Here is a 26,849-nt window from a genome sequence, read left to right on the forward strand (position 1 = left end):
GAGTGTTTTCACAACTATTGCCAAAAGTATTCCTTTAACTTCTACAAAGTAAACATTTGTCATCTTCATTCCAAATATTTTGATTTAATCATTTTAACTTATGTTTTGTTCCTTATATTAAAATGTTAGCATTAAAAAGTAATCCAAGGTGACTCCCATCAAACTTATAAATTGAAATAGCATGTCCTCCACCTTTCTGGGTTACTATCCACCTGCTACTCCAGCATAATTTCCATTAGGACAATTAGATAATAAGGGTGATGCTTTAAAATAAAAAGGGTTGTTTTCAATTTGTTTAAAATGCAGGAATACTACTTTTCCTGTTTCTCCCCACTCCCCTCATCATTCCATTATCTCCAAAAATGATAGAATCAGAGACAATGATTCCAGCTGGAATGCTGAGCATAATTACGTCTTTTAAAAACTAGCATTCTATCATTCTCAACATAGACCACGTTCTGATAAAAGTAGATCACTTCAGGTTTCTAAGAAGATCTTTAAAAACTAAAAAACTGAACTATATGTTAGCACCCATAAATTCTCTTCAAATAAAAATCTTTTTTTAAATGCCTTCAGCTGAATTGCAAAAGAACCCTTGACCTTAAGTACACCAATTTGTTCAGTTTGCTAGTAGAATTAAGACTATTTAAGTATCAGGGCGCCTGGGTGCTCAGTCGTTAAGCGTCTGCCTTCGGCTCGGGTCACGATCCCAGGGTCCTGGGATCAAGCCCCGCATCAGGTTCCCTGCTCTGTGGGGGGCCTGCTTCTCCCTCTCCCCCTCCCCCTGCTTGTGTTCCCTCTCTGGCTGTGTCTCTCTCTGTCAAATAAATAAATAAAATCTTAAAAAAAAAAAAAAGACTAAATAACTAGCAAGTGTGTATAGTGGGTGAGCTTAAACCTCTTGAACAACTAGCATAAGAAATGGCTCAATTTCTGATTATAACAGAGTTTGAAGATGCAAATGACTTTTTAATGCCTCATGCATTCAAGCAACAAGCATTTATAAGTGTCTATATGTGCCACTAGGAGGCAAATGACAGGAGGCAATTTCTTCAGCAAATCATTCATGTTAACTCACTCCTACCTGATAATCTGAGTCTGGACTGGCTTAGACAACTTTATGCTAGGTGTGATCTATTCCAGGCCACTACTAGTTCAGATGGATGTCCAAGACATAAGCATAATTCTCAAACCAATCTGGAATTCATTAAAAAAAAAAAAAAGATGTGAAAAATATCCCTCATTCTGAACCTGGTTGAGGTTCTGAATTTGAGGAATTAAAGTGAGCTTCCAGGCTTCTCCTGGATTATTAAAGAACTGATGCTACAGAGGGAATGAGAACACAAACACATCCACAGAGAGGTAAATGGATATAGAAACTCACAGATATGACACCAACACTCACACACAGACAACACAGATAGGCTGACAGCAGAGACTGACAGCTTCAGACAGCCTTCAGAGTCAGCAGAGATTGTTTTGTGAATCTTCAGTGATGGCTTTGTTACTCATTTTTCATTTATTCTGCAAACATGGATTGAGGATTGAGCACCTACTTTGTACCAGGCAATAAGCTGGGCTCTGCAGACCTAAAAGACCCAGAAAACAAAGTATTTCCTTAAGGAGTATGTGGTCACCAGGTGGGCAATATGAAATAAATAATATCAAAGGATGGAGTGAGGGGTAGCCTTAGCAGACCCAGAGGCAAGAGAAGGTCCTGGTCTTGTCAAGGATCTTCAAGTAGTCTGTCACAGCTGGTACTGTGATTAACAGCAGAGAACTAAGATGAAGCTGGCAAGAGGCAGGGACCAGGTTCTCAAGGACCTTCGAGAACACACTAATGAGTTTGTACTTCCTCCTGAGGGTACTGAGAAGTCTTAAGCAGGAGAATGGAACAATCAGATTATGTGTTGGAAACACTGGTCTTGATACACTGGAGAATACATTGAATGGGAGAAAATTAGAGGCAAGGACACTGCCACTCACATCTGCTCCACGGACAAGGCATTCTGGTTGCCAGGTAAAAGTGTGGTCCAGGAAGAAGTACTTGTGGGGGCATTTGTGTGGTTCACTGGGGCAAAGGCAACTGAAGGCAGCCCTGTGGTGGTTTCCATTGCCATGAAGGAGGTACGGATTGCCTTGGAGCTGTGCTTTAGGCTACTCTTAGAGAAACTGTACATGGCATGGCAGTGTGGCTTGAAACATGTGTTCAGATCCTAGTATCTGCACATTTCCATGAGAGATGAGGGCATGGGTTGCAATTGCTCAGTTTTTCTTCTATCACCTCTTGTTTCAGAATAAAGGCTTTCACTCAGTTAAAAAAAAAAGTGTAAGGCAAAATTCACTTACAATTCAACTTAAGAAACTAAATGAAGGCAAATATCTAATTCTTAAAAGGCTTAATATTGTTAAAAGGGAGTAACTTCTTAGGTTATCCTTCAAAGATGCTGCCTTCATAGAGAATCTTCAGGAATAGCAAATGTGAATGCAACTAGTAAAGAGTTTCGGAGGGACAACTCTGAACTTCAGGCTGAAATAGATTGTTAGGGAAAAACAACTGAAATTAAAAGGAAAATCTAAACAATTCAGAACCAGACTGATGACTTTACAGGAAGAATGAAATTCTAGAACACAAATCAAAATCTATCACATCACATGGCCTTCCCGGTTAGTGTGCCCTTCACCCAAAGGTCGGCCTTCATCTGCAAAGAGATCTCTCACCACTGCTCAGACTCTCACCCTTGCTACCATGCTTCCTTACCCACTGCTTCCTCCAAATCAAAGGCCTTCTTGCCACTGCATCTAAGTAAACAATTCTTAAAATGAAGACCTCGGTTTTCTTACTCCATGAATACTTTCTGCCAAGGGATCTTTCTAACCTACCATCTATCCATCCTGATTTTCCTTTTCTATGTGCTGAATTTTCCCCTACAATCCCCACATCCTGAAAATGATAGGATTGCCTTTAGGTTTCATTCAGTCTTCACACAAACCTATTGAACATTCTGAATCTGAGAAGAACCCTGAGACTTTTGTCTCTCTTCAAATGTAATTTTGAATTCTCAATTTTAGTTTCAAAAATTGCTATTATTGGGCGCCTGGGTGGCTCAGTTGGTTAAGCGACTGCCTTCAGCTCAGGTCATGATCCTGGAGTCCCAGGATCGAGTCCCGCATCGGGCTCCCTGCTCGGCAGGGAGCTTGCTTCTGCCTCTGACCCTCCCCCCTCTCATGTGCTCTCTGTCTCTCTCATTCTCTCTCTCAAATAAATAAATAAAATCTTTAAAAAAAAAAAAAAATTGCTATTATTTAATAGCACAAATGAAAGCTTTACAGAATGGTTCTCAGAAGTGTTTTATAACGTATTTAATTATTAATCTTATCAAATGCATTATTTACATTTTATTCTCTGTAGATAGTAAATATTGCATTTAATGGTAATATTTAATAATTATTATAGGAATACTACTAAATTTATTTAATACTGAAACAGTCATATGACCAATTCAGAAACTGGAAACATTTAATATGGTAAAGCCAATACCATATGCCTACAGCAGTATCTTCATTTATTTTAATAACACAAATGTGAAAGTAATTTGAATATATTTTTAATTGGCACATTTTTAAACATGTTGTATACAGTATTTTAAATATAGTAATATTGATCCTTCTCAGGAGTACACAGTTAATACATATAAACTTAAATATATAAATTTGTACCATATATTTTTTGTGGGTTTTAATGCTGTTGATTTTAATGTATATATCCACATTTGGAATCTGGTCCTTCAAGAGTAAATCAATAGTACTTTGATTCATAAAATTTCTTTATAATTGAGTTAGAATTTTAAGTCCCAAGTGAAGCAATAATATAGAATAAATTTAAAATCCTTTTATTTAGTCAGCTCTCAAAGACTGTTCCCATATGCATTTCATACCCACCTGAATTTTTATTTAATTCACTGAGTTGTAACTGTTTATGGATCATCTCCTCTATTGAACAAGGTATGACTGAGATCAGAAACCATTACTCTTATTCACATTTGTATCCTTGGCTTCCAGCATGAAGCCTAGCACGTAGTAAGGACCAACTCTCTTTTTGTTGATTTGAATTCATGTATAACAATTCAGGGTCCTCCGATAAGCAAAAAGATATATTCTAGCTAAGCATGATAGACTTTTCCATAAAACTAAAAATCATTTGCTTTTCCCAGCTACACAATAGAACTACTTTCCCCGGTGTCCACTGTGGAGATTTATTAATTCTCCTTTAGAAGACAAGAAAACACATGGCCCATTATTTCCCCAGTACTTGAAATGAGTACATTACTCGAAAAAGACAAAACATTACTGAACGTGAGGTCAGATTAAATCCAATATTAAATGAACACATAACTACACATATAGAACTCAGAAACATCTGTCATTCATGAAAAAGATTTAAGGCCAAGAAAATTCAGCTTATGAAATTTCAGAAAAACATTTCCAATGCTAAAACGTCTAAGGGACTTTCTACGCCTTCCTGAGCTCTGTGCTCACAGTTCCCCTTCCTCAATCTTTTTGGAAGAAGCAAATGATGAACAAGTCTAAAATTACATTATCTATAATTCCCTCAAAATGAATTAAAATAACCTGTTGAAATATCTAACAATTACATTCAAAAATATTTTTACTATAAAATACAATAGACACGGTAAATTGGACAGAATATTGAGTAACTGGTTACCTACCACCCAGCTTTATTAAATCTTTATATTTTGACATACTTATCCCAAAATTTAAGTAGTAAAACATTAGATACAGCTGAAGTCTCCCTTTGTGTCCTATTTCCTCAGAGTTAACAATCCTGATTTTGAAATCATTCCATGCTATGCAACATTCCATTTTAGAAATACATTCTGATTTATTTACCCATTTTTGTGGCATCTGCTAGTTATCCTCCCAAAACAGACTCTTCATCCATTCTTCTACTGGGTTTTTACATTCCAGATAACAATCCATAGTCAATTATTTTTGATGCAAATATTTTCTCCTGGTCTGTTCTGCCTTTTCACTTTTCCTATGATGCTTTTTCTTGGATAGAAGTTTTAAATTTTAGTATAACCACATGTATCCATCTTTACCTTCATAATTTAGACTTTCGTGTCTTTTTTTTTTTTTGAGAGAGAGAGAGAGAGAAAGAGAGCAAGTGAGTGTGGAAGCAGGAGCTGGGGAAGGAGCAGAGGGAGAGGAACAAGCAGACTCCGCACTGAGCATGGAGCCCAACAGAGGGCTCGATCCCACAACCCTGAGATCATGACCTGAGCTGAAATCAAGAGTAAGATGCTTAACTGACTAAGCCACCCAAGTGCTCCTAGGTTTTCATATCTTGTATAAGAAATTCTTCCTTTTCCTAGGTTCATAAAGATATTCCTCCAGATTTTCTTGAAGAAGTTTAAGTATAGGACATTAATTCTATGTAATTTATGTTTATGTTTAGAGAAAAAAGTACCTGATTTTATTTTACTTTTCACATAATCAATTGTCTCATCCCTGTTTATTGACTAGACCATCTTTTTCCCCACTGATTTTCAGTGCTACTTCAATGGTGTATTAAGTTTTCATGCAAGTTCCAAACTTTGTACTTTGTCTCATTTGTCTGTCTATATAATGGAACACTGAGTGGTTCTGTTGACTAGAGGCAGGGATATATAAAGACAAGTAATGGGAAATTAGATTAGAAGGCTAGACTAAGTATAGTTCAAGTAGAGTCGTGAATATAATTAATGGTCTCCCACCAGCCTTCAAAATCTGGTCAGACAGCAGTCATCTAGAGCAGAGTCAGCAAATCATGGCCTGTGGGCCAAACTCAGACTGACACCTGTTTTTGTAAATAAGTATTTGTTGGAGTACATTTATTTATGTATTTCTGTGGCTGTTTTGACTACAATGGTAGAATTGAGTAGTTGGAACAGAGATCATATGGCCCCCTAAGCCTAAAAGGTTTCCTACATGGTCCTTTAAAGAAAATACTGACCAACCCCTGATCTAGAGATCTGACTATAATCTCAGCATGATGGCTCTTTACAGCCTATATAATTTTGCTTTCATAACCAAAGTAGTCAGTTTTGGTTGATAAAGACAGAAAAAATTCCAATCCTAAACATTATGAAATAGGGCTATAGCCTTTCCTTTAAATTCATTTCAAAGGACTTATTAAAGACATTCTCACCTATGTTGATGGCATAATTTCACCTTAGGAATTATGATAAAACTTAAAATGTAATTGAATACATTGGTTAATTATTCTAGAGACAGAAACAGGCCTATTACACTCTGTTTCTCAAATTTCAGACTTTATTAGAGTCTGCGATGTGTTAGTTCTCAAAAACCAAGGTAGTTTGACTCCTGATCTCACTTCTTATAGACAATGCCATCATTGGATTAGGACATAATGCTTTTGCTTCAGTTGTCATAAAAATTTGATAAAAGAAACATTCATTTAAAAATATTCCTGGTCTTGGGGTGCCTGGGTGGCTCAGGTGGTGGAGCATGTGACTCTTGAACTCATGACCCTGAGATCAAGCCCCACACTGGATGTAAATAAAAAAAACTCCTGGTCTTTAATAAAACTGTAGCTATAGATATTATCCACTGTATATTCAATGTTGCTTATGATTTTCTAATGGATAAAGGAATCAGGGAAACTTTACCCAAATCATGCTGCTCAACCTACTTTACCTATAGGAAATGCCAGTTCTAAGAAGAGGAATGTAGAGAGTAAGTGCTCAGTCCTTTAGGTGGAAGAGAGAAGGGGAGAACTGAGGAAAAACAGCAAATAGCTTAGTCTTGGATTAATAACTAAAGGGATTCAGATTAGGCCTCCCACATCTCCTAAAAGGCCACAGCTAGCCTTCCAGGTATTCCACTCATAGCCTCCATGGACTAGAAGCCAGAACAAGGAAAGCATCAAGACCTTAGATTAGATGGCTTTAAAGGCAAGGCAGGTCTTTTCTATGTGATATACACATTGTTCTTGGGAGGGTAAGAAGAGGTATCCAAACAAAAGATGATAGGATGTAGAGGGAAGTTGGAAATAATTTCTCATTATGGAAAAACTTAAAATTATTTTGTAGAGAGCAGGAGGAAAAGGAAAGGAATATTGTTCCTTCCACTCCTATTCCCAAGTCTCTTGGGCTATGATGTCGCCTCCCAAGAGATGGAAAACCTGGCTGCCTGTATAGCCCTGATTAATGGAAACAGAGACTTGCAGAGTAGCTCCACACTCTAATTCTCTCCCTCCCTGACTCCAGAAATACTTGATTTGGCTATGTAAAAGTAATTCTAATTATAGGATTTACATGAACTACTTACCATTTATGCCTAATTGCCTCATAGCACAATAACAATTATGCATACATTACATGTGTCAGATTAACCTGGTTGTTAAGTTTTATTTGTTAACAAAGATAAAGTGTTCATAAATGCTCATTCCTCATAGTTTGTTGCTTCTAAACCATGGTCATCTGCTAATTTTTTCCAATTTTTATTAGAGGAAACACTGTTAAACTCATACATAAAAGCAGCCTAATAGACTGGTACCAGTTTTCTCATCAATAATTCAGACATTTTGTGAAGGTGCATTTTATTTTAATATTATACCTTAGCCTTACAGCAAGTTTCTTAGAAGTACAATAAAAAAAAAAGGACATTCACTATATTGAATGTTTATGTTTAAATATCTGCATGAAAAACAAATGCGCAAGGGGCACCTGTGTGGCTCAGTCAGTTAGGTGCCCGACTCTTGGTTTTTGCTCAGGGTTGAGACTGAGTCCTGCATCAGGCTCTGTACTTAGCAGAGTCTGCTTAAGATTCTCTCTCCTTGGGGCGCCTGGGTGGCTCAGTCGGTTAAGCGTCTGCCTTCGGCTCAGGTCATGATCCCAGGGTCCTGGGATCGAGCCCCGCATCGGGCTCCCTGCTCGGTGGGAAGCCTGCTTCTCCCTCTCCCACTCCCCCTGCTTGTGTTCCCTCTCTCGCTGTGTCTCTCTCTATCAAATAAATAAAATCTTCAAAAAAAAGATTCTCTCTCCTTCATCCCCTGCCCTTCCCACATGTGTGTGCTCTCTCTCTCTCTCTCTAAATCTTTTTTTAAAAAATGCCCAAGGGCCCCTAAATGGCTCAGCCAGTAGAACATGCGACTCTTGATCTCAGGGTCATGAGTTCAAGCCCCACAGTGAGCATAAAGCGTACATTGAACACACACACACACACGCCCATATTGCTAAGTGAAATATGTCAGACAAAAAAAGACAAATGCTGTATTTTCTCACTTTTATGCAGAATCCTAAAAAAGTCAAATCTGTAGAATGGTGATTAATGGGGGCTGGGGGCAATGGCAAGATATTGGTCAAAGAATACAAACTGCCAGCTATAGGATGAATAAGTTCTGGGGATCTAATGCACAGCATGAGGACTAAAATTAACCATATTGTGGGGCACCTGGGTAGCTCGGTCGGTTAAGTGGCTGCCTTCAGCTCAGGTCATGATCTCCGGGTACTGGGATTGAGGCCCACATCGGGCTTCCTGCTCAGTGGGGAGTCTGCTTCTCTCTCTCTCTCTCTGTCCCTCTGCCCCTCCCCCCACTGCTCACTCTAATAAATAAATAAAATCTTAAAAAAATAAAAAATAAAAAATAAAATTAACAGTATTGTATTATAAACAGTATGGAGGATCCTCAAAAAGTTAAAAATAGAGGTACCCTATGACCCGGTAATTGCACTATTAGGTATTTATCCAAAGGTTACAAACATAGTGATTCAAAGGGGCACATGCACCCCAATGTTTATAGCCCCAATGTCCACAATAGCCAAACTATGGAAAGAACCAGATGTCCATCAACAGATGAATGGATAAAGAAGATGTGCTGTGTATATACAATGGAATACTACTCAACCATCAAAAAGAATGAAATCTTGGCATTTACAATGACATAGATGGAATTAGAGGATATTATGCTAAGTGAAACAAGTCAGAGAAAGGCAATTATCATATGATTTCATTCATATGTGGGATTTAAGAAATAAAACTGATGAATATAGCAGAAGGAAAGGAAAAATAAGACAGAAACAGAGCGGGAGACAAACCGTAAGAGACTCTTTTTTTTTTTAATTTTATTTTATTATGTTGTTAATCACCATACATTACATCATTAGTTTTTGATGTAGTGTTCCATGATTCACTGTTTGCGTATAACACCCAGTGCTCCATTCACTACGGGCCCACTTTAATACCCATCACCAGGCTAACCCATCCCCCCACCCCCTTCCCCTCTAGAACCCTCAGTTTGTTTCTGAGTCCATCGTCTCTCATGGTTTGTCTCCCCGTCCAATTCCCCCCCTTCATTTTTCCCTTCCTACTATCTTTTTTTTTTTTTTTTAACATATATTGTATTATTTGTTTCAGAGGTACAGGTCTGTGATTCAACAGTCTTACACAACTCAAAGGCTCACCATAGCACATATCCTCCCCAATGTCTATCACCCAGCCACCCCCTCCCTCCCCCCCCCCACCACTCCAGCAACCCTCAGTTTGTTTCCTGAGATTAAGAATTCCTCATATCAGTGAGGTCATATGATACATGTCTTTCCATGAGTGACTTATTTCGCTCAGCATAATACCCTCCAGTTCCATCTACATCGTTGCAAATGGCAAGATTTCATTCCTTTTAATGGCTGCATAATATTCCATTGTATATATATACCACCTCTTCTTTATCCACTCATCTGGCAATGGACATCTTGGCTCTTTCCATAGTTCGGCTATTGTGGACATTGCTGCTATAAACATTGGGGTGCACGTACCCCTTCAGATCACTACATTTGTATCTTTGGGGTAAATACCCAGTAATGCAATTGCTAGGTCGTAGGGTAGCTCTATTTTCAACTTTTTGAGGAAATTCCATACTGTTTTCCAAAGTGGCTGCACCAGCTTGCATTCCCACCAACAGTGTAGGAGGGTTCCCCTTTCTCCGCATCCTCGCCAACATGTGTCGTTTCCTGATTTGTTAATTTTAGCCATTCTGACTGGTGTGAGGTGGTATCTCATCGAGGTTTTGATTTGGATTTCCCTGATGCCGAGCGATGTTGAGCACTTTTTCATGTGTCTGTTGGCCATTTGGATGTCTTCTTTGGAAAAATGTCTGTTCATGTCTTCTGCCCATTTCTCGAATGGATTATTTGTTCTTTGGGTGTTGAGTTTGATAGGTTCTTTATAGATTTTGGATACTAGCCCTTTCTCTGATATGTCATTTACAAATATCTTCTCCCATTCTGTTAGTTGTCTTTTGGTTTTGTTGACTGCTTCCTTTGCTGTGCAAAAGCTTTTTATCTTGATGAAGTCCCAATAGTTCATTTCTACCCTTGCTTCCCTTGCCTTTGGCGATGTTTCTAGGAAGAAGTTGCTGCGGCTGAGGTCAAAGAGGTTGCTGCCTGTGTTCTCCTCTAGGATTTTGATGTATTCCTGTCTCACATTTAGGTCTTTCAACCATTTGGAGTCTATTTTTGTGTGTAGTGTAAGAAAATGTTCCAGTTTCATTCTTCTGCATGTGGCTGTCCAATTTTCCCAACACCATTTGTTGAAGAGACTGTCTTTTTTCCATTGGACATTCTTTCCTGCTTTGTCAAAGATGAGTTGACCATAGAGTTGAGGGTCCATTTCTGGGCTCTCTATTCTGTTCCATTGATCTATGTGTCTGTTTTTGTGCCAGTACCATACTGTCTTGATGATGACAGCTTTGTAATAGAGCTGGAAGTCTGGAATTGTGATGCCGCCAGCTTTGCTTTTCTTTTTCAACATTCCTCTGGCTATTCGGGGTCTTTTCTGGTTCCATACAAATTTTAGGATTATTTGTTTCATTTCTTTGAAAAAAGTGGATGGTATTTTGATAGGGATTGCATTAAATGTGTAGCTTTCTCTGGGTAGCATTGACATCTTCACAATATTTGTTCTTCCAATCCATGAGCATGGAACTTTTTTCCATTTGTATCTTCCTTGATCTTTCATGAGTATTTTATAGTTTTCTGAGTACAGATTCTTTGCCTCTTTGGTTAGATTTATTTCTAGGTATCTTATAGTTTTGGGTGCAATTGTAAATGGGATCAACTCTTTAATTTTTCTTTCTTCCGTCTTGTTGTTGGTGTATAGAAATGCCACTGACTTCTGTGCATTGATTTTATATCCTGCCACTTTACTGAATTCCTGTATGAGTTCTAGCAGTTTTGGGGTGGAGTCTTTGGGGTTTTCCACATAAAGTATCATATCATCTGCAAAGAGTTTGACTTCTCTTTGCTGATTCAGATGCCTTTTATTTCTTTCTGTTGTCTGATAGCTGAGGCTAGGACTTCTAGTACTATGTTGAATAGCAGTGGTGATAATGGACGTCCCTGCTGTGTTCCTGACCTTAGGGGGAAAGCTCTCAGTTTTTCCCCATTGAGAATGATATTTGCTGTGGATTTTTCATAGATGGCTTTTATGATATTGAGGTATGTACCCTCTATCCCTATACTCTTAAGAGTTTTGATCAAGAAAGGATGCTGTACTTTGTCAAATGCTTTTTATGCATCTATTGAGAGGATCATATGTTTCTTGTTCTTTCTTTTATTAATGTATTGTATCACATTGATTGATTTGCGGATGTTGAACCAACCTTGCAGCCCAGGAATAAATCCCACTTGGCTGTGGTGAATAATCCTTTTAACATACTGCTGGATCCTACTGGCTAGTATTTTGGTGAGAATTTCTGCATCCATGTTCATCAGGGATATTGGCCTGTAATTCTCCTTTTTGATGAGGTCTTTGTCTGATTTTGGGATCAAGGTAATGCTGGCCTCATAAAATGAGTTTGGAAGTTTTCCTACCATTTCTATTTTTTGGAACAGTTTCAGAAGAATAGGTATTAGTTCTTCTTTAAATGTTTGGTAGAATTCCCCTGGGAAGCCATCTGGCCCTGGGCTCTTGTTTGTTGGGAGATTTTTGATGACTGCTTCAATTTCCTTAGTGGTTATAGGTCTGTTCAGGTTTTCTATTTCTTCCTGGTTCAGTTTTGGTAGTTGATACATCTCTGGGAATGCATCCATTTCTTCCAGATTATCTAATTTCCTGGCATATAGTTGCTCGTAATATGTTCTTATAATTGTTTGTATTTCTTGGTGTTGGTTGTGATCTCTCCTCTTTCATTCATGATTTCATTTATTTGGGTCATTTCTCTCTTCTTTTTGATAAGTCTGGCCAGGGGTTTATCAATCTTATTCATTCTTTCAAAGAACCAGCTCCTAGTTTCGTTGATCTGTTCTACTGTTCTTTTGGTTTCTATTTCATTGATTTCTGCTCTGATCTTTATTATTTCTCTTCTCCTGCTGGGTTTAGGCTTTATTTGCTGTTCTTTCTACAGCTCCTTTAGGTGTAGGGTTAGGTTGTATATTTGAGACCTTTCTTGTTTCTTGAGAAAGGCTTCTATTGCTATATACTTTCCTCTTAGGACTGCCTTTGCTGCATCCCAAAGATTCTGAACAGTTGTGTTTTCATTTTCATTGGTTTCCATGAATTTTTTTAATTCTTTAATTTCCTGGTTGACCCATTCATTCTTTAGTAGGATGCTCTTTAGCCTCCATGTATTTGAGTTCTTTCTGACTTTCCTCTTGTGATTGAGTTCTAGTTTCAAAGCATTGTGGTCCAAAAATATGCAGGGAATGATCCCAATCTTTTGGTACTGGTTGAGACCTGATTTGTGACCTAGGATGTGATCTATTCTGGAGAATGTTCCATGGGCACTAGAGAAGAATGTGTATTCTGTTGCTTTGGGATGGAATGTTCTGAATATATCTGTGAAGTCCATTTGGTCCAGTGTGTCATTTAAAGTCTTTATTTCCAGGTGCCTGGGTGGCTCAGTTGGTTAAGCGACTGCCTTCGGCTCAGGTTATGATCCTGGAGTCCCAGGATTGAGTCCCACATCAGGCCCCCTGCTCAGTGGGGAGTCTGCTTCTCCCTCTGACCTTCCCCCCTCTCCTGCTCTCTCTCTCTCATTCTCTCTCTCAAATAAATAAATAAAATCTTTTAAAAAAAAAAGTATTTATTTCCCTGCTGATCTTTTGCTTAGATGATCTGTCCATTTCAGTGAGGGTGTTGTTAAAGTCCCCTACTATTATTGTATTGTTGTCGATGTGTTTCTTTGCTTTTGTTATTAATTGGCTTATATAATTGGCTGCTCCCATGTTAGGGGCATAGATATTTACAATTGTTAGATCTTCTTGTTGGATAGACCCTTTAAGTATGATATAGTGTCCTTCCTTATCTCTTATTATAGTCTTTGGTTTAAAATCTAATTTGTCTGATATAAGGATTGCCACCCCAGCTTTCTTTTGCTGTCCATTGGCATGGTAAATGGTTTTCCACCCCCTCACTTTCAATCTGGAGGTGTCTTTGGGTCTAAAATGAGTCTATCGCAGACAGCATATCAGTGGGGCTTGTTTTTTATCCAATCTGATACCCGGTGTCTTTTGATTGGGGCATTTGGCCCATTTACATTCAGGATAACTATTGAAAGATATTAATTTAGTGCCACTGTATTGCCTATAAGGTGACTGTTACTGTATACTGTCTCTGTTTCCTTCTGGTCTATGTTACTTTTAGGCTCTCTCTTTGCTTAGAGGACCCCTTTCAATATTTCTTGTAGGGCTGGGTTTGTGTTTGCAAATTCCTTTAGTTTTTGTTTGTCCTGGAAGCTTTTTATCTCTCCTTCTATTTTCAATGACAGCCTAGCTGGATATAGTATTCTTGTCTGCATATTTTTCTCATTTAGTGCTCTGAATATATCATGCCAGTCCTTTCTGGCCCACCAGGTCTCTGTGGATAGGTCTGTTGCCAGTCTAATGTTTCTACCATTGTAGGTTACAGACCTCTTGTCCCGAGCTGCTTTCAGGATTTTCTCTTTGTCTCTGAGACTCGTAAGTTTTACTATTAGATGTTGGGGTGTTGACCTATTTTTATTGATTTTGAGGGGGGTTCTCTGTGCCTCCTGGATTTTGATGCTTGTTTCCTTCCCCAAATTAGGGAAGTTCTCTGCTATAATTTGCTCCAATATACCTTCTGCCCCCCTCTCTCTTTCTTCTTCTTCTGGGATCCCAATTATTCTAATACTGTTTTGTCTTATGGTATCACTTATCTCTCGAATTCTGCCCTTGTGATCCAGTAGTTGTTTATCTCTCTTTTTCTCAGCTTCTTTATTTTCCAACATTTGGTCTTCTTTATCACTAATTCTCTCTTCTGCCTCATTTATCCTAGCAGTTAGAGCCTCCATTTTTTATTGCACCTCATTAATAGCCTTTTTGATTTCGACTTGGTTAGATTTTAGTTCTTTTATTTCTCCGGAAAGGGTTTCTCTCGTATCTTCCATGCTTTTTTCAAGCCCAGCTAGTATCTTTATAATCATCATTCTGAACTCTAGTTCCGACATCTTACTAATAATGTCCATATTGATTAGGTCCCTGGCAGTCGGTCCTGCCTCTTGTTCTTTTTTTTGAGGTGATTTTTTTCTGTCTTGTCATTTCGTCCAGAGGAGAATAGATGAATGAGAGAACAAAATGCTAATAGGGTAACAATGACCCCAGAAAAATATACACTAAACAAATCAGAAGAGACCTGAAACCAGGGGAAATGAAAGGGAAAGAAAGAAAAAAGAAAAAAAAAGAATATGATCAAATATGATCAGGCTGGTGAATAGATCAGCGCCACACACTAGATTTGGGGCGTATTTTGGTCTGTTAGAAGAAAGTGCCTCCCAAAATTTTAAAGAAAGAAAAACCTATATATGTACAAAAATAAGGGCAAATACAATGAAGAGATGGAATATGACTGTAAAGATGAAAATTATAAAAGATTTTATAAAAGGAATTGATATGGTAAGAAGCTGGTTGAAAAAAGAAAGAAGAGAAATTTTTTAAAAAGGGGGGGTAAAGAATGTGATCAGGCAGGAGACTAGAACAAAGCCATACACTAGAGATTTAGGGTATATTTTGGTCTGTTAGAAGCAACTGTATCCCAAAATTTTAAAGAGAGAACAACTTATATATATACCAAAAATAAGGTTAACTACTATGAAGGGATAGAATATGACTCTTCCAGAAAGTGGTCATTTTTCTGTTCAGAGAGCTATTCTTTTCTTCGATCTCCTGTTGAGTTCATAGGTGTTCAGAATGGTTTGATACCTATCTAGCTGAATTCCTGGGACCAGACGAAATTTAGGTCTCCTACTCTTCCGCCATCTTGCTCCTCCTCAAGAGACTCTTAATCATAGGAAACAAACTGAGGGTTGCTGGAGGGGAGTGGGGTGGGAGTATGGGGTAACTGGATGATGGGCATTAAGGAGGGCACTTGATGGAATGAGCACTGGGTGTTATATGCAACTGATGAATCTCTAAATTCTACTTCTGAAACTAATACACTATATGTTAATTAAATTGAATTTAAATAAAAATTTTTTAAAATACTGTATTATATACTCAAAAGTAGTTAAGACAGTAGATCTTAAATGTTTTCACCACAAAAAAAAATGGTAATTATGTGAGGGGATAGAGATATTAACTAACCTTATTATGGTAATCATTTTGTAATACATGAGTATCAAATTATCACATTGTATCCCTTGAATTATAATTTCTCAATAAGCTTAGAGAAAAAATAAAATCATAAATCTTACTTTCCCAAATCAACAAACCTACAAATGAAGTTCTGCTTTCACTAAAAAAAAAAACCAAAAACTAGTAGCCCAAGTTTTCCTTCTCTGATACTTGGCATATCAGTGTTTATTTTTAGAAGAAATAGGTCTCACAACTATATGGTCAATTAATCTTTGACAAAGCAGGAAAGAATATCCAGTCTCTCCTAAAGACAGTCTCTTCAACAAATGGTTTTGGGAAAACTGGACAGTTACATGCAAAAGAATGAAACTGGACCACTTTCTTACACCATAAACAAAAATAAATTCAAAATGGATGAAAGACCTAAATGTGAGACAGGAAGCCATTAAAATCCTAGAGGAGAACACAGGCAGTAACCTCTTTGACAACAGCCGTAGCAACTTCTTTCTAGACAGGTCTCCTAAGGTAAGGGAAACAAAAGCAAAAATAAACTATTGGGACTTCATCAAAATACAAAGCTTCTGCACAGTGAAGGAAACAATCAACAAAACTAAAAGGCAACCTACAGAATGGGAAAAGATATTTGCAAATGATATATCCAATAAAGGGTTGGTATTCAAAATATATTAAGAACTTATCAAACAACACCCAAAATACAAAATAATACAGTTTAAAAAAAATGGGCAGAAGACATGAACAGACATTTTTCCAAAGAAGACATCCAAATGGCCAACAGACACATGAAAAGATGCTCAACATCACTCATCATCAGGGAAATACAAATCAACACTACAATGAGATAGTACCCTCACACCTGTCAGAATGGCTAAAATTAACAACACAGGAAACAACAGGTGTTGGTGAGGATGTGGAGAAAGGGGAACCCTCTTGTACTGTGGGTGGGAATGCAAACTGGTGCAGCCATTCTGAAAAACAGTATAGAGGTTCCTCAAAAAGTTAAAAACAGAACTACCTTATGATCCAGCAATAGCACTATTAGGTATTTACCCAACAATACTAATCCAAAGGGATACATGCACCCTGATGTCTACAGCAATATTATCAAGAATAGCCAAATTATGGAAAGAGTCCAAATGTCCATGGACTGATGAACAGGTAAAGAACAGTGGTATGTACACACATACACATACACACACACACACACACACACACACACTGGAATGTCACTCAGCCATAAAAAAATAATGAAATCTTGCCATTTGCAATGAGGTGGATGGAACTAGAGAGTATAATGCTAAGCAAAGTAAGTCAGAGAAAGACAAATACCATATGATTTCACTCATATGTGGAATTTAAGAAACAAAAAAACATAGGGGGGGAAAAAAAGAGGCAAACCAAGAAAAAGGCTCTTAACTATAGAGAACAACTGATAGTTACCAGAGGGTAGGGAGAGGGTGATGCATTAAATAGGAGATGAGGATTAAGGAAGGCATGTGTTGAGACACCTGGGTGGCTCAGTTGGTTAAGCATCTGCCTTCGGCTCAGGTCATGATCCCAGGGTCCTGGGATTGAGTCCTGCATCAGGCTCCCTACTCAGGGGGGAGCCTGCCTCTCCCTCTGCCTGCTGTTCCCTCTGCTTGTGCACTGTCTCTAACAAATAAATAAATAAAATCTTAAAAAAAAAAAAAAAGGGTGCCTGGGTGGCTCAGTCGTTAAGCGTCTGCCTTCGGCTCAGGTCATGATCCCAGAGTCCTGGGATCGAGCCCCACGTCGGGCTCCCTGCTCTGCGGAAAGCCTGCTTCTCCCTCTCCCACTCCCCCTGCTTGTGTTCCTGCTCTCGCTGTGTCTCTCTCTGTCAAATAAATAAATAAAATCTTTAAAAAAAAAAAAAAAAAAAAGGAGGGCAAGTGCTGTGATGAACACCAGATATTGCATGTAAGTATTGAATCACTATATTCTACACCTGAAACTAGTATTACACTGTATGTTAACTAACTGGAATTTAAATAAAAACTTGAAAAAAAAAAAAGAAAGAAATAGGTCTGTGGCATTTTTTCAATCTTCAAAAACTAAAGCTTTTAGGCAGACAGTCTCTGCTTTGCTATGCTGCCCACCCCTTGCGGTGTTTTCAATAAACTTCTATCTCCTTTGTTCTGCCTCAGGTGACTTCTTTCACCGCCCACACTGCCGGTTTCCACCTGATCGGGAGAGACACCACATTTGGTGCCCCCACCTCCTGGCCGAGGTTACTCCTAGATGAGGATCCAAAGCCCCAGGGGGGACCAGCTAGACTGCCCTTGCCCAAAATGGTGAGGGATTTCCCCTCTTGCCCTTGGAAGGGATTCTTCCTTCCCTTTCCTTTCTCTCTTCGGGCTTCTAGCAGTCTAACCCAAGTACTCCTCAGACAACTGAAGGTCTCCAGCCAGGGTGGCTCCCTGGTGTGGTCTGAAGGTCTGAGGGCAAACAGGTCAGACTGCCCAAAGGACCCCTTTGTCCATCTCCTTAAAAAACAAAGAAGTAAACAAAAACTAAAGCTTTTATATATGTTTTACTCAGATTACATTAGATGTTTGGGTCTTTTTCAATGTTGAAGATTTGGCAAGCTTAAGAAACTACAGGACAAATACTACCACAAAGAAATGCTGATTTATCTACAAAAGACTTATTCACATATGCATTAGGATTAAACAAATACAAGCTTTCATTAGACACATTTAAAACTACCTGAGAGGTCAAATCTCTTACTTACATAAGATTACAGCTACACATTAAAACTAGGGACTCTAGGTAGTAAATATTACATTTACTTACTGCTAAATAACTGTCAATTTACCAGGCAGACCCATCACTGCCAGTTCAGAAATCAAAGGAGGAAGTGTGGGAGAATACCCCTGAGAAGAGCCAAATAATTACTTAAGAGAAAAAAAAAAATGTTGTTGAATTGGCAACCAGATATATTAATGATTAAAGGATACTTTTCACTGGATGTAAGTTCACCAATCACAGTAAGATGAGCCCCAGGGATGATACAGAGTGGGGAGAAGGGGTAAAAAAAAGGACTGTATTTCTAAAAGGGAAAGGACTACAAAGAGAACAAAATAGAAAATTCATGAAAGCAATTTCATTCTGATAACCAAAAACCCAGTTAAGTAAAACATCCTGCTTGCTGGCTATGACATATAACCAAGCAATATTTTATTTGGAAGACCATCTGTATTACAAACTATAATTAGGTACGCAGTACATAAGCAGTCTACGTTTTCCAAACTTTTTAGTTCTTTACTCGCCTATAAACTTTTGGAAATACTGGAAGATGAAGAAAGGGTGGCCATCAAAAGGGATAATTCCTTATTAGTTCCTATAACCATTACACTGGGCCGGCCAATCACAGTGGCCACCACAGTCACAGTCTACTTCCGAGGGAACCAGCAGAATCATGGGAGCCCTGAATGGTACCTTAGGCAGAGATCAGATCTTTACACTGGCTAGTGTCCTCCAAAAAACCTGGTATGAAAGCTCTGCTCAAACAGGGATAAAGTGATTGGGTTTCCTATCAGATTCTTACTGAAGAATTTAAACCACAGATACAGGAAGAGAATTAATAAATTGGCAGGACAAACCGAAGTGGAAACAGACGTGGGGGAAGGAAGACCAGAGTAAGCAAATTACATGAATGGCAGAGCACTGGAGCAAGAATCGGCAGGTACCTGTGCCTCCTGCCAGTCAAGTCATCAACACTTTCAAAACCACTGATGCAAAGCCTCAGGCTCTGGCTCTGGGAGGCCTGTCTGTGTAACAGAGATGCCCTTCACTGTTATTTGCATATGTAGTCTTATTCTAAATCTCTATTTCTTTCCGTAATCTAAATGAATCCCTAGTCCATTTAACCAAAAGATGTTAATGCGATGACAGCATTTTTCTTTCGATAAAAATAAAACTATGTAAGTATAATCTAAAGTGCTTTTTGAAAAGTAAAATTACTTCGATTAGAGTTTTTAAATCAAGCACTACTAACATATGTTATATATTACCTTTCCTCTAAAGACCTCCTAATAATAGAACATTTGTACGTAGGGGAGGATGGTTGGCCAGTCAATTAAAGGAAAACTAGTTTCTTTGGTTGAACCATATTCCAACTTTTCTTACTATTAATATCCCTCATAATTTGAAGAGAACACTACTGATGGCCATGGCTTCTATAATGGGATAAGGAATGGGAGTTTTCCTGTTTTCTCAAAATTTCAGCAAAAGCTCAAAGCTAAGGACAGGAGAAACAAGTTCCCCTCCATTCTAAAAAGAGGTATTAGTCACATCCATGCAGGAAGTACTGTAAGAAAAAAAAAGAAGCAAAAACAGCCCTAAAAAAAAAAGTGGAACTGAAGAAAGCGATCAAGATAGAATGCTGTTAGGTAAGTAAGGAATGTTGTGGCATCTCCCCCAGATAAACCTCATGCCAAAAGCAGGTGGCTCCCAAGGGAAGCGTCCAAAGAGATTAGGATTGAGTGTATGACGAGATGGGCATCCCCCTCTCCAGCGGGATGCTTGTTTAGGTGAGGAAATCCCACAGGCAGTAACCAAAGCAGGCTATGGAAATGTCCCTGGAAGAACTTGCCACAGGTCTCCAGGAGGCTGACTGAAGCTGGAGTAGGGACTGGAGAAAGGAGATGTTATGCTTCCTGTGGCCTAAGTAGACACCATAAAAAGCGTACTGGGTAGAGTTGTCCTGACAGGAGCCCACCCAAGAAGGTTAAGTGCAAGGGCAAGGGGGACCGGCAGAATGCAGTGGTGCAAGCAAGGTGTTCAACCAGAGTCATAAGAGGTCCAAAAGTGGAGCAGTGGGGAGGTCCCCAGGGGAGTCCAAAAGAACCCACCAGTGTGCCCCTTCAACAAAGCACTAGCATATCAGTGTCTACCACACAAAAGGCCCTTAACTGTTCACTTAAGACTTTGCTGTTTTGCTCTAATTTCCATCTTCTCATCCTGACCCTAGAGAAGCCAGGCAAGCAGACACAGGAGGAGGAGGGAGAGGGGAAGAACAAATCACTCCACCTTCTGCACTGCTGATCCTGGGACAGGCCTGAGCTAGAGGGAGGGGAAATTTTTAAATTGTCCAATTTCCATTTAGACCAGATAGCATCAATCATTACCTAAATATGAAGCTATTTGAATCCCCCCAAAGGTAAAAGAAAGCTATGGAGCATCAAGAGGTCAGGAATAGGGATCCAACAGAGCTTCTTTAAAGGAACTCGTGAGAGGGACACCTGGGTGGCTCAGTTGGTTAAGCATCTGCCTTCGGCTCAGGTTATGATCTCAGGGTCCTGGGATGGAGCTCCACATCGGGCTCCCTGCTCAGCGGGGAGTCTGCTTCTCCCTCTGCCTCCCCCTCTCCCACCTACTCGTGCTCTAATAAATAAATAAAATCTTAAAAAAAAAAAAAAAGAAACTGGTGAGAATTTTCAAGCAGTTTCATGATTCTACCAACTGCATTTAATCCATTTTATAAAATGCTTACTTTTAACTATTCCATCTTTAATATCACACAAAACTCACCTTTGAAAAAAGGCCTCCTGCCTCTATACTGTATCCTTTAAGGTCCTCATGTAATTTCTGCAAACACTGTATGACTCTTCTTTGATTCTCATCATTCTTTAGCTCATGAGTGTTAATCAGAAAGTCATAGTGGTCCAGTGGTCCATGGCAAACAGCCAAAGCTTTTGAATAAACCTCTGTAGCCGCAGTTGGAGATGTAATCTCAGGGGTCTGAACTGTATAGGCTATAAACAAAAATATATATAAAATTTTAGAGTTCCTTAAATGAAGATATTTCGTAGTACTCCACATGTTTCTTAATGATCACATTAAAACCTTTCAGGTAAAAGTATATATATGTGAACAGTTATTGTAAAGCTCATTTTGATAAAAATAAAACACATTTTGGGGCACCTGGCTGGCCCAGTCAGTGGAGTGTGAGACTCTTGATCTCAGGGTCATGAGTTCAAGCCCCACCTTGGGCGTGGAGCCTACTTAAAAAAAATAATAAAAAGATAAAACACATTTTGTTCAATGAATATAATCATCTCATTTTAACAAAAGAGAGTAAACCCCAAACCCATAAGCTATCATTGTAACTCCTCTTCTAGAAAACCTAACCTGCCATAGCGTCTCTGCTTTGCCTCCACTCCATTAAATGGGCCACCTGGATTCATCAGATCCTTCCCCACAGCAGGGCTGGCACCTTTGAGGTAAGCCTAATTCTGGTTTTTGAGTACCAAGGCAGAGACAGAGATTAGTCACAAAGGGTTTTCTACTGCCCCCTTATTCCCTATCCAAACCACACAGCATTCAGATATTACAACACTGATTTCAATGCTTGTAAGATTCCTTTCCTTTTCCATAACTTTTAAGTTGAACACAAAGAGTTGAAACACAACAGAGTGTCTGTTGCAAAGCAGTAAGGTTTTCTGATCCTTTTTTTAGCCTCTCCTGGGAGAGAAATGATTGGCCATGGCAAGATCAATCATAACTATTCCTTATCTGGGCCAGGTGCAATGAGCAAATAACTCCTGTTCTATTTTTATTTTATTTATTCTTTTATATATATATTTTTTATTTTTTTTAATTTTATTATTTTATGTCAGTCATCATACATCATTAATTTTTGATGTGGTGATCCACAATCCATTGTTTTCGTATAACACCCAGTGCTCCATGCAGTACGTGCCCTCCTTAATACCCATCACCAGGCTAACCAATCCCCCCTCCCCTCTCCCCTCTAAAACCCTGTTTGTCTCTCAGAGTCCATAGTCTCTCACGGTTCATCTTTTACAGAAGTATAATTGATATACAACGTTATATTAGTTTTGAGGGGACAACACAGTGATTCAACAATTCTATACCTTACACAATTCTCACCACAGGAAGTGTAGTTACCACCTGTCACCATACAGAGTTATTACAATATTACTATCTTTCTCTGTATTTTTTAGAAGCAACAATAAATAGCAGCAAACTGGCACATTTTTTAGACAGGGCTGGTGCCCTTCTTTGAGTCAAAGATTTTGCAAAGATACATTGCCAGCGTTATCACTGTTTCACTGAATACCATGTTTCCTTTGTTTCAGTAATATAAAAATTACATACCCTGGGGAAAAAATTAAGAGTCAATATTATTTCCATCTTTTTCCCAAGAAAGGAAAGAAAATCCTAAATAAGCCATGAGTGTTGGGGAGCGGGCAGGGCTGTCTTCTTTTTTTTTTTTTAGGGCTGTCTTCTAATAGCTATTCTTCCTGTCTGAATAGAAGTTTTAGCTGGGTACTAGGCTGCCCAGTTAAATAATCCATTTCTGGCCTCTCAAGCAGCCAGGCACAGCCATATGACCAGTTCTAACCAATGGGATGTGAGCAGAAACCTGTGCAGCTCTGCTACATGCCCTTAAAGAGAAAGGCATGCCCTCCTTCCCTCCCTCCCCTTCTTCTAACTGGAATGTAAGTGTGATGCCTGCAGCTGGAAGAGCCAACCTGGCAAGGCGAGGCCCACAGAATGCTGAACAAAGCAGAGCAAAGTTCTCCAACATTGCTGAGCTGCCGAACCAGCCCTGGGCCACCTACCGGATTTTTATGTAAAAAAATAAACTTCTATCTCACTCTTCAACCAGGTCCTCAGCCAATCATCCATCACAATACTACTCACTTTGTAGAGCAAATACTCTAATCCATCCCCTCCCACTCTTCCTCATGCTACCACGCTACCTGGGGCTCTCATGATCTCTGGCTTGGCGTCCCTGCCTCTGATCACCTCCACTGCCCCAAATTTACCACTACCACAATCTGGAAAATACTTCCCATCAACTACAGAGATGATCTTGCTAAAATCCCAACTGTGATTTTATTAATATTTTTCTTAAAATTTATCTCATTGTTTAAAGGAGTGGTTTTCAAACATCAAACATAATTTTAACAGCAGCACTTTTTTTTTTTTTTTTTTACATATAAAACCTTCCATGCAATCCTAAATTTATGGAAGAGAAAAATGGGAGAGGGGGCACAAAGTCCCACCCTCTTCACATCTCCCTCATTTCTATAATTATACCACCCCCATTTCCAAAGAAGCCCCTGAAGCCACTTTTTCACTTGATAGAAGCACATTAAGTACAGTGTACAGAAAAGAGTTAGCACAGCAGGCCTGAGATTACTGTCCTCAGAAAGGTCTGCTTGCAAGGTGGGCTCTTGGCTGAGAACTTGGATTCCAAGAGGGTCCCCACCATTCCCAGAAATGGAAAGGGTGACTTACTGTGCCTAAACTGTTTGTACCATGTACAAGCTATGTGGTTTATGCTGAACACCTAGTTTCCTTCTACGTGGCCAGAATTTTGGTACATGCTATGCAGAGTAGCTATGTACCCACCACGACCCCTCACCACCCTAGGCATTGAGTCTCTAATGAGCTTCCCTAATAGACAACATTTCACATCTGTTGTCACAGTTCATTGCTGGAGAAATTATGTATTTCTTATGTGACTCCACTAGGAGAAGACTCTTGGAAGCTTGCACCTAATTTCTTCCAGACCTTGCCCCACAGGCCTTTCCCTTTGGCTGATTGTGTTTATATCCTTTTGATGTAATAAACCATAGCCATGAGTACAACTATATGCTGTCTTGTGAATCCTCCTAGCAAATCATCAAACCTGGAGGTAGTTTTGGGGATCTCCAAAAAGAGCGTCCTCGTTCTAGGGTTTAAGAAATTTGTAATAGGGCCCCAGCCTGCATTTCCAGACGACTCTCCCTCTACTCTCCAAAAAGCAGTCACATATACAAAAAATGATTGTCTACCACATGTAATGTGTAATGGGGTAATAGAGAATATCAGGGGTTTTTTAATTATTATTTTAAGTGGGGGTGGAGGGGAAAAATTGCAGTAGTAATGTATCAAGATTAACTGGCATTAGCAAGTAAAATGAATTTGGATACAGAGAAACTGGTTATGAAACTATTCTAAGTGGGAAATAATCAAGGCCCAAATTAGGACGGGCAAATAGCAGAAATGTCATGAAGCTAGTTAGAATGGAAAATGCGAAGGTAGACTCAATAATGTGAACTGCCTTCTAGTCAAGTGGATTACTTACTGTGTCTGAAACACTTTCAGTTACTTCACTTCATGGTCATGCCTTTCTTTGTTCATAGACTCCCTGACTTGGACATCCTCCTCTTCCAATCTCTGCCAGCCTAATTTCTCCCTCACAAAATCTTACCATCCTTCAAAGTCCCTCAGCTCCCTACCACCAAACGTCCAAATTCACCTGTATTTACCCCATCATTTTCTCTTTCCTTAGCCTAGGTGTTATTGCTCATTCCAACAAGGATATTAATGCCTTCTTGTCCTCTAATCAGTGGCTTTCAAATTTTGGAACCCTCCTGAATATCGTGAACCAATATTCACACACATATATACAACTGAAAAACTTCATGAAATAAGAGATTTAGTAAGAGTATGAAATGGTTAAAAAAAAAAACAACTATGTATTATATACTCTGGTATTTTTAATATATATTTTACTATATATATACACTTATATATATATGACATATATATGTGCCAAGAACCACTAGATTTAGTTATATTAAATGCCATATATTATACTTATTTACCTTTTTGTTTTCTGTCTATCCCCACCAGAGCAGATGTTTGTTTTCCCCGGAGTATATGCTCTCTGAGGACAGGAATTTTTATCTGCTTTGTTCAATGCTGTATTCCCCAGTGAACAGTGCCTGGTACATAACTGGTGCTTATTAAAAATAATCTTGAATCTCCTCCGTTCCTACCTTTCCAGAGATGTCATTCTCTTCACTAACCAGCCCTGTATTATATCATCAACCTTCCCCTCTCTATCCACTTTTTCATACCAGCTCAACCCTTTCCTATCTTAAAATTATAATAACAAAACCTCCTTGACCCACAGTCATGAGACATCTGCTCTACCTCCTTTCCTTCACAGCCAAACCACTTGAAAAAGTTACCTTTATTTTTTCTGGCGACTCCCTCACATCCTGCTCAATTCTCAACCCACTGTGGTCAAGCTTCTACTGAGATAGCTTCTGCCAAGTCCACCCAAGACCTATTGTTGCCAAACCCAGAAGCTACTCCTCAGTCTTTATATTCCTTTTTACAATCATCAAATATCTAATTTTTAAAATTAGTCATTGGAAAGATCAGGACTGCGGGGAAAGTACATTGTTTCTCTTGGCATCTGCCTTTGGAGAGGCTTAACACTATTTGCTTCTACTTTAATTTTTTACTAGCCTAAGGTCTTTATTTAGTAGTATATACTTCATTTGCATTTTTTAAAAAAGAAAACCAAGGCACACTGAAGACATCACTTGAGCTAGTCAGCAGACATAAAAAGGGAAACAGCGGTTATCCAGTTCCACATGTAAGAAGCCTGAAAGTTGCCACCCCATCCTAACCACGAAAAAGCTGAACAGACTGAAAAGCCAACATCTCTTCTCAGATCCATAAGACAAGGGAGGATGCAAGGCAAACCACTGCCCCCATGATTAAAGAGAAAGACAGGCAAATACAGAGAATAATGGCTTATAAGAGCAGAGACTCACAAGTCAAAACCAGACAGGAAAACCTAAACTTAGTTGACAAATTGCTGGAAGCTCAATATGGACAACTCAGAGTTAAAAACTCCAGGGGTATCCAGTCATAGAGGGGCCCTCACACTTTTCTGAATTTTCCTACAGGAGTTCAACCAAGTTCTTAGTGTTAATATGGGGAAAATCCCCTTATGCTTCTGGCATGTGGAATGAAAAGAAACCTTTTTTTTTTTTAAAGATTTTGGTTTTTTTAATAAAGATTTTATTTATTTATATGTCTGAGAAAGAGAGAGCACAAGCAGGGGGAGCATCAGGCAGAGGCAGAAGCAGGCTCCCCGCTGAACAAGGAGCCTGATGCAGGACTCGATCTCAGGACCCTGAGATCATGACCTTAGCTGAAGGCAGACACTTAATGGACTGAGCCACCCAGGAGTCCCTAAGATTTTATTTTTAAGTAATCTCCACACCCAGTGTGGGGCTCAAACTCACAACCCTGAGATCAAGAGCCACACACTCCACCAACTGAGTCAGCCAGGTACCCCAAGAAACCATTTAAAAATACACCAGAACACTTTGTTATTCCTAACAAGGCCTGTCCTTGGGGGAAGCTAGTTAAGGAACC

The 26,849-nt window shown here is 39.0% G+C and overlaps 1 protein-coding gene across 1 annotated transcript in view; it reads right to left on the minus strand.

Moving 5' to 3' along the window:
- Nucleotides 1-26,849, minus strand: part of AFG1L (AFG1 like ATPase) — a 228,824-nt gene that overhangs the window by 167,273 nt on the left and 34,702 nt on the right. The window contains exon 3 of the mRNA XM_021693462.1: nucleotides 21,183-21,406. Coding sequence (XP_021549137.1) covers nucleotides 21,183-21,406 — 224 coding nt within the window. The remainder of the gene's footprint in view (nucleotides 1-21,182; nucleotides 21,407-26,849) is intronic.

Source organism: Neomonachus schauinslandi, chromosome 8 (genome assembly GCF_002201575.2).
Source record: "Neomonachus schauinslandi chromosome 8, ASM220157v2, whole genome shotgun sequence".
NCBI lineage: Eukaryota > Metazoa > Chordata > Mammalia > Carnivora > Phocidae > Neomonachus > Neomonachus schauinslandi.